We start from the raw sequence: 7,553 nt of genomic DNA, 5'->3' as shown, positions 1-7,553 counted from the left end.
CTCAACACATTCCACTATGTAATGAATCAAGATTTGAACTGGAATATTTCATTCATTGAGATCTAGGATGTTGTTTAAGTGTTCCCTTTATTTTTTTGGAGCAGTGTATCTATATCAATATATCGACTATAGGCCCGTCGTCCTGACGTCTGTAGTCATGAAGTCCTTTGAAAGACCTGAAGGTAACAACAGACCCCCTGCTGGTCCAAACTCACCCTCCTCACTAACTCACCTTCCTCACTAACTCACCTTCCTCACTAACTCACCTTCCTCACTAACTCACCCTCCACACTAACTCTCCCTCCTCACTAACTCACCCTCCTCACTAACTCACCTTCCTCACTAACTCACCCTCCACACTAACTCACCCTCCACACTAACTCTCCCTCCTCACTAACTCACCCTCCATACTAACTCACCTTCCTCACTAACTCACCCTCCACACTAACTCACCTTCCTCACTAACTCACCCTCCATACTAACTCACCTTCCTCACTAACTCACCCTCCTCACTAACTCACCTTCCTCACTAACTCACCCTCCACACTAACTCTCCCTCCTCACTAACTCACCTTCCACACTAACTCACCTTCCACACTAACTCACCTTCCTCACTAACTCACCTTCCTCACTAACTCACCCTCCACACTAACTCACCTTCCTCACTAACTCACCTTCCTCACTAACTCACCCTCCTCACTAACTCTCCCTCCTCACTAACTCATCTTCCTCACTAACTCACCTTCCTCACTAACTCACCTTCCTCACTAACTCACCCTCCACACTAACTCACCTTCCTCACTAACTCACCTTCCTCACTAACTCACCCTCCTCACTAACTCACCCTCCTCACTAACTCTCCCTCCTCACTAACTCATCTTCCTCACTAACTCACCTTCCTCACTAACTCACCTTCCTCACTAACTCACCCTCCACACTAACTCACCCTCCTCACTAACTCACCTTCATCACTAACTCACCCTCCTCACTAACTCACCCTCGGGCCCCGGACCATCATCCCTGGCGCCCCCCAGGGGTCTGTACTCTCCCCACTGCTCTTCTCCCTCTACACCAACGACTGCACCGCAGGAGACTCATCTGTCAAACTCCTGAAATTTGAAGACAACCCAACGGTCATCGTTCTCATCAGGGACAGTGAGTCTGCATACAGACGGGAGGTTGAACATCTGGTTCTCTGGTGCAGTCAGAACCACCTAGAGCTGAGGCCCCCCAACACTGCGGAGATGACCGTGGACTTTAGGAGGAGCCCCCCTACACTATGGAGGTGATAGTGGACTTTAGGAGGACCCCCCCAACACTATGGAGATGATAGTGGACTTTAGGACTGCAGAGAACATCACCAGTACCAATCTGTCCTCCATTCAGACTTCTACACATCCAGACTCAGGAAACGGGCCGGTAGCATCTCTGCAGATCATCCCACCCTGGACACCTGCTGTTCCAGCTCCTCCCCTCCGGGAGGCGCTACAGAGCACTGAGCACCAGAACAACCAGGAACAAGAACAGTTTTTATCTGCAGACCGTCACTCTGCTCAACAGTTAAAACTGGACCTTTTTTGCACGACACCCAACTCCATCAGCACCATTGTTTTAGGTGTAAATATGTATATATTCATTCATTTCTATTCTGTAAATATGTCTATTTATGTTTTATATGTCTATTTATATGTCTGTTTTTGTATTTTTTTTGGATGCCAAGAGTGAAGCTACAACTGGAGTCAAATTCCTTGTATGTGTCAACATACCTGGCCAATAATAAAAGTTTATTTTTTTCCCCATGTTAATTGTTGTGAGTCCAGTTTGTCCATGAACACCCACCACGCTGGTCTCCATGGAGACAGGACCCTGCTGATCCAGACAGACGCCCCTCAGCCGGTCTGTGCCGCCCCCTGCTGGCCTACAGCCTCACTTATAGGCTTTCAGGGTGGTTCAGAGGTCAGGGGCCTCCAGGCTCCTCAGCCACAGCTCCAGGGCAAACTTGGTCCCGGTGCTGACCCGCTCCACATCGGGGCCGCTGGCCGGGGCCCGGCGGACAAAGACCGTCGGAGGCAGCAAAGAGTCGGTCAGAGCTCCGTCTGCAGACACCTGCGACACACTGAACACACAGCCGGGGGTCAAAGGTCACAGACGGAGGAGGACACTCTGGAGCTGCGCTGAGCTCTGATACCTGATGCTGCTCGGCAAGCCGTCCACCGGGACATCTCCGTCCTCTCCGTCCACGGCAGAGACGACGGCTCCGACCAGCTGGCGGTCGGCCCACAGACACGCACTGACCTCAGCAGGACACGGGCTCAGACCAGCCTGCAGGGAGAGACAGAGACATGGAGGACAGACAGAAGACAGAAGACTGAGTCCAACAGAGACGAGGTCGTACTTGTCCACAGAGGAGCCAGGAAGTAGACAGGAAGCAGACAGGAAGTTGTTACCTGGAGCTGCAGGTGTGTGAGAGACGACTGCAGCAGCATGTAGACCACGATGTGATGTCTCTGAGGAAGACCTCTGGACAGCATGGGAGGAAAGACAGACTGACAGAGGTACAGACAGGAGACAGAGACAATAAAATGTCTCTTTAATCACAAACACCATGATGTTTTAATCTGCAAGATCCTGCCTGCCTGTCTGTCTGTCTGTCTCCAATCGATCTGTCTGTCTCCTATCTGTCTGTCTGTCTCACCTCCCAGAGACCGAGGGCTTGAGGACAGACTTCCTGAGGTTCCATCTTGAGTCCAGTTTCTTCCTGTAACTCTCGTAGACCAGCATCCAGCAGCTGAAACCAACGGGTCAAAGGTCATGTTTAAACCTTTTATAAACATAATAATAATAATAATAATAATAATCATCATCATGAATCAAAGTGTCTGAATCGTCCACGGAGACAACCAGCTGTTTCCCTCAGAACAGTCAACCAATCAGAGGAGAGCGATCCTTAAAGACACAGAGCAGCCTGTTGGAGGAGAGTTCAGCCTGAACCCTTTATGACATCATGACATCATGACGCAGAAGAACAGGAAACTAGTTACCGTCTCATCAGGTTCAATATGGCCACCTGCAAAACAACAAGATATGAGTGTGAAGGGGAATTGAAACACGTCTGTGTGTATGTAAATGGTCTGTACTTGTATACTTTTATCACCTTATGGTCTCAAAGCTCTTTAACATGTTTTTCCATTCACACACTAATGAGACAGATCACCATGCAAGGTGCTGCCATCAGGAGAACATTCACACACTGATGGTTCACCATCAGGAGAACATTCACACACTGATGGTTCACCATCAGGAGCAACTCAGGGTTCAGTGTCTTGCTCAAGGACACTTAGACATGTGGACAGGAGGAGCTGGGGATTGAACCACCAACCTTCTGATTAGTGTTCAACCTACTCTACCGACTGAGCTACAGCCTCCTGTGTGTGTGTGTGTGTGTGTGTGTGTGTGTGTGTGTGTGTGTGTGTGTGTGTGTGTGTGTGTGTGTGTGTGTGTGAGAGAGAGAGAGAGAGAGAGAGAGAGACCTGGAGGAACCCACACGTTGGGAAATATCCGAAGCTCTTTTGCCCTACGCGTCAGCAAGACTCTCTGATTGGCCGTCTGCAGGAGAACAGCCACACCCACATCCACTCCACGCTGCTGGATGTCCAATGGGATCGCAGCAGCCTCTGTGACTGACAGGTGTTTGATGGGACAGAAGGCGGGTCTCTGGAAGAAAATAACCACAGGACTGATAGACCAAATACAACATATCACATGTTCAAACTGAGACATTTTATTGTTTAATAAAAATATTTTCTCATTTATCATCAACGTTTACGGTTCCTGAGCCCACGCAGTGATTTCACAGACTGGTGAACCTCTGAGGGACTCCGCCTGTAGTGAACCTCTCATGTTCCTGATCTGTTGCCATGGTAACCTGATGAGATGTTCCACCAGGTGTTTTTTTTTTTATCTTTAAACAACTTTTCTTTTGTTGATCCTGTCACAACGTTTTAGAGACGTGTTGCTGCCATCAGATTCAAAATGACCAGATATTTTTAATAAAGCAATAAAATGTCAGTTTTAACATTTGATATGTTGTCTTTGGTTTATCTTATATTAAATATGAGTTTATATGATTTAGTAATCATCACAAGCTCTAAATATGAAAGATAGAGATAAATATTAAAGATAGAGATAAATGCTAAAGATAGAGATAAATATTAAAGATAGATATAAATATTAAAGATAGAGATAAATGTTAAAGATAGATATAAATATTAAAGATAGAGATAAATATTAAAGAAATATTAAAGATAAATATTAAAGAAATAAAGAAAATATATTAAAGATAGAAATAAATATTAAAGATAGAGATAAATGTTAAAGAAATAAAGAAAAAATATTAAAGATAGAAATAAATATTAAAGATAGAGATAAATATTAAAGATACAGGTAAATATTTAAGTTCGAGATATAAATATTAAAGATAGAGATGAATATGAACCTTCAGAGGGATCGTTTGTCCTCCGTCTCCTCTAGAAATGATGAAGTGTTGTTTGTCCAGAGAACAGCTGACCGCTACGTCATCACCTCCATCAGAGAAGTGAGCCGTTATACTCTGAAACACACGAAGAAGAACATGAAAAAGACATGAAGAAGAAGAGGGGCCGCCGGACCTCCTGGTGGTTCCGACCTGAATGAAGTGAGCTCGGTTCGGAGCTCCGTCCCTCCACACATGGACCAGAACCCTCCGGACTCTGTCCATGCTGCTTCTTGTCCTCGCTTACTAACTTCCGCTAGCAGGACAGTGTCCTACGTTAAACTTAACGTCATTTCCGCTGGTTCCGTTCAAACTGAATAACTGGACTCAGTCGAACCCTACAGAAGGAGAGCAGACTGCCACTGTTTTCAGATACTCAACATCCGGTTTTATATATATATATATATATATATATATCCCTTCAGAATAAAAGCACGCAGCTCCTCAGTCAGCTGAAACACAATTCGTCATGTGGTGTTTCTCAGGTTCTGAATCAAAAAGCTTTTATTGTTTATTTCATTGTTTTATTTATTTTCATATATTGTGTTCATTGTTACAGAAAGAGAAAGTTATTCTTTAGGTAGAAAAAGGAAGTTCAGAGAGATTTTAAATGACCTTTAACCCTCTGAGGTCTGAGGACATTTCCTCTACTTTCACATATCTTCATTATTTACATACAACAGAGTACATGCTGGCTGCAGAATGAAGCTGACCTTTGACCCCGAGCAGTGTGTGAAGACATTTGGTCCTACTGCTGAAAAACAGAAGTCCCATAATAAATATGTTTCTGTCTGGACAAGAATAAACACATCATAAATGTCAATGCTGGAGTTTTGAGAGGAAGAGTTGTCGGTTTAAAACCACAGCAGGTGTTCAGAGGACGTCAATGATAGGGGTTTTATTTTGAAAATACCTGAAACAGGAAGAGAGGATCAGCTGTTTGTCTTGTTTGTATGTAATGTCTGAGGGATATCATTCCTCCACAAAAACTCCCACAGAACTGTAAACTCTCAGCACCAGACTCCATTCAAAAAAGGCTTGTTTTAACTAGAACCAACAACAGATCAGCTGTGATCATGTGATCAGCTGATCAGTGAGTCTATCTCTACTGGAATTTAAAGAGTGCCTCCTGTTGGTTGGAAGTCGAACCTGCACTTCCTCATCTGATCCATATTCAAACAGTCACCCCCAGATTACCCACAATGCATTGCAACATGATGATTATAGTTAGAGATGATGGCTCCGCCCCCCTTAGGACGCTGCCCGCTGGCTGTCATCCTCTCCGTCACTGTGACTGCAACGCTGCGTCAGACAGCAGAGTGCTGCGATCCTCCCCCTGCAGGTCAAAGGTCAAAGGTCACATACACTGAGTGGGCGGGGCTTTCAGGTCGTGGTGGAAGGTGTCTTACCGAGACGTCGCAGCATCTGATGGCTTTAATGGAGAAAACACAGATGGTGACGGAGACACACACCTGGAGGACGGACAGAACCAGGAGGACACCATAGAGTCCAAACAGAACCACCTGGACCGGAGACAGACAGACAGGAGAGAGGAGACAGACAGAGACAGGAGAGAGGCGACAGGAGACAGACAGACCGACCAACAGACAGACAGAAGACAGATGGACAGACAGGATCAGTAGTTGGAGACACTCCACAGTCAGATACTGATGTGCTGCGTTCTGATTGGCTGATTAAGTCCAGTCCTGAAGGAACCAGAACTAGAACCATGTCTTACATTCAGAACCCTCATCCTGCCGCTGCAGTTGATCCTCACGTCATCTTGGAGACCGCTGAAGCTCTCGGGGTCACAGAGCAGGTCGGAGGGGGCGGGGCCAGCCAGCAGCCAGCACACATAGGCCACACCCCCCAGGCCCAGCAGGACGCTGACCACGCTGGACACCAGAGAGGCCCAGACCTGAGACATCGAGACAGAGTCGGATCTGATCAACCTGATCAATCTGATCGATCAGCAGGATAAAAACGTGAAACTCACCAGTCTGATTGACGTCCTCCGCCCTGTCACCACGGCAACAGACCCAGAAACCACGAACTGAACGACAGCAGTTATTGATCAGTTATTGATCAGTTATTGATCCGTGTTGTGTTTATTGATGCGTGTTGTGTTTATTGATCCGTGTTGTGTTTATTGATGCGTGTTGTGTTTATTGATCCGTGTTGTGTTTATTGATGCGTGTTGTGTTTATTGATCCGTGTTGTGTTTATTGATGCGTGTTGTGTTTATTGATCCGTGTTGTGTTTATTGATCCGTGTTGTGTTTATTGATGCATGTTGTGTTTATTGATCCGTGTTGTGTTTATTGATCCGTGTTGTGTTTATTGATCCGTGTTGTGTTTATTGATGCGTGTTGACGTACAGCGGCGGCGAGGCCGAAGGGCGCCGAGGTGATGAGGATGTGCGAGGAGGCGGCGGTCAGAGCGAAGGCAACACAAAGCAGGCCGATGAAGATCTGAACCACCTGAAACACACAGTCACACTTTCACAATAAAAGCAGCAGAACTGTGCATGAGCAGCTGCTGCCTGCAGTGCATCATGGGTAATCAGACAAACATCCCTGATCACTGTGAGACTGAAGGAAACGTAAAATCAGACAGTCTCAGGGGACTTCTGAACTGTCTGTTTTATTCTGAAAGGACATCATGATATAAACAGGAAGGGGAGTCCCTCTGAGTCTGAACATGTGTTTTACGTGGGTGTTCAGTCTCACCCCGATGCCCAGAGGCTGGCCACACAGGAAGGTAGCAGTCATGGCGTCCATCTTGGTGGGAGTGGGCGGGATCTTTGCGGCAGGGGGCTGGGCCTGTGGTGTTGTGTCAGCAGCGTCCTGGAGCGGGATGGAGGCGTCATTCTTGGGAATGACCTGAGTGACGATTGTGACTCCACCCACTGAGGTGATGGACGTGGACGCCATGATGGAGGCCACTGAGGCTCAGAGGGAATTCTGGGTAAACAACAACAAACATCGAGAGGCTGAGCTGAAATCTACCTGTAACTCAGATGA

At 46.6% G+C, this 7,553-nt stretch overlaps 2 protein-coding genes across 3 annotated transcripts in view; both read right to left on the bottom strand.

Moving 5' to 3' along the window:
* Positions 1–1,744: 1,744 nt before the first annotated feature.
* nudt17 (nudix (nucleoside diphosphate linked moiety X)-type motif 17) lies at positions 1,745–4,895 on the bottom strand. 2 transcript variants are annotated; one of them, XM_069143795.1, is made up of 8 exons: positions 4,685–4,894; positions 4,496–4,609; positions 3,531–3,714; positions 3,042–3,067; positions 2,696–2,788; positions 2,448–2,546; positions 2,189–2,322; positions 1,745–2,116 (listed from the first exon to the last, which is right to left on the bottom strand). In XM_069143795.1, exons 1-8 carry the CDS (start codon positions 4,754–4,756, stop codon positions 1,951–1,953), a joined length of 888 nt encoding a protein of 295 aa, XP_068999896.1. In that variant the 5' UTR covers positions 4,757–4,894; the 3' UTR covers positions 1,745–1,950. The 2 variants fall into 2 exon arrangements, with proteins under 2 accessions (XP_068999896.1, XP_068999895.1); XM_069143794.1 differs by having other exon boundaries at positions 4,496–4,895.
* A 519-nt stretch (positions 4,896–5,414) lies between these two features.
* LOC138194807 (membrane-spanning 4-domains subfamily A member 4A-like) overlaps positions 5,415–7,553 on the bottom strand; it is a 2,993-nt gene continuing 854 nt past the window's right edge. The window contains exons 2-7 of the mRNA XM_069143792.1: positions 7,260–7,493; positions 6,909–7,010; positions 6,528–6,584; positions 6,270–6,449; positions 5,941–6,054; positions 5,415–5,867 (exon numbers count right to left, since the gene is read on the bottom strand). Of these exons, the coding sequence (XP_068999893.1) occupies positions 5,817–5,867; positions 5,941–6,054; positions 6,270–6,449; positions 6,528–6,584; positions 6,909–7,010; positions 7,260–7,463 (708 nt within the window). The 5' untranslated portion in view covers positions 7,464–7,493 and the 3' untranslated portion in view covers positions 5,415–5,816. The remainder of the gene's footprint in view (positions 5,868–5,940; positions 6,055–6,269; positions 6,450–6,527; positions 6,585–6,908; positions 7,011–7,259; positions 7,494–7,553) is intronic.

This window comes from Embiotoca jacksoni, unplaced genomic scaffold (assembly GCF_022577435.1).
Source record: "Embiotoca jacksoni isolate LCO1_2020_lvr unplaced genomic scaffold, fEmbJac1.0.p SCAF_114, whole genome shotgun sequence".
Taxonomy (NCBI): domain Eukaryota; kingdom Metazoa; phylum Chordata; class Actinopteri; family Embiotocidae; genus Embiotoca; species Embiotoca jacksoni.
This window is presented reverse-complemented; position numbering and strand designations above follow the sequence as displayed.

Coding starts and splice junctions, on each gene's coding strand:
- nudt17 (XM_069143794.1), bottom strand. CDS start 4,756: ATGGACAGAGTCCGGAGGGTTCTGGTCCATGTGTGGAGGGACGGAGCT. Junction 3,715..4,495: donor GACAAACGATCCCTCTGAAG/GTTCATATTCAT, acceptor ATTTTCTTCCAG/AGACCCGCCTTCTGTCCCAT. Junction 2,117..2,188: donor GGCTTGCCGAGCAGCATCAG/GTATCAGAGCTC, acceptor CTGTGTGTTCAG/TGTGTCGCAGGTGTCTGCAG.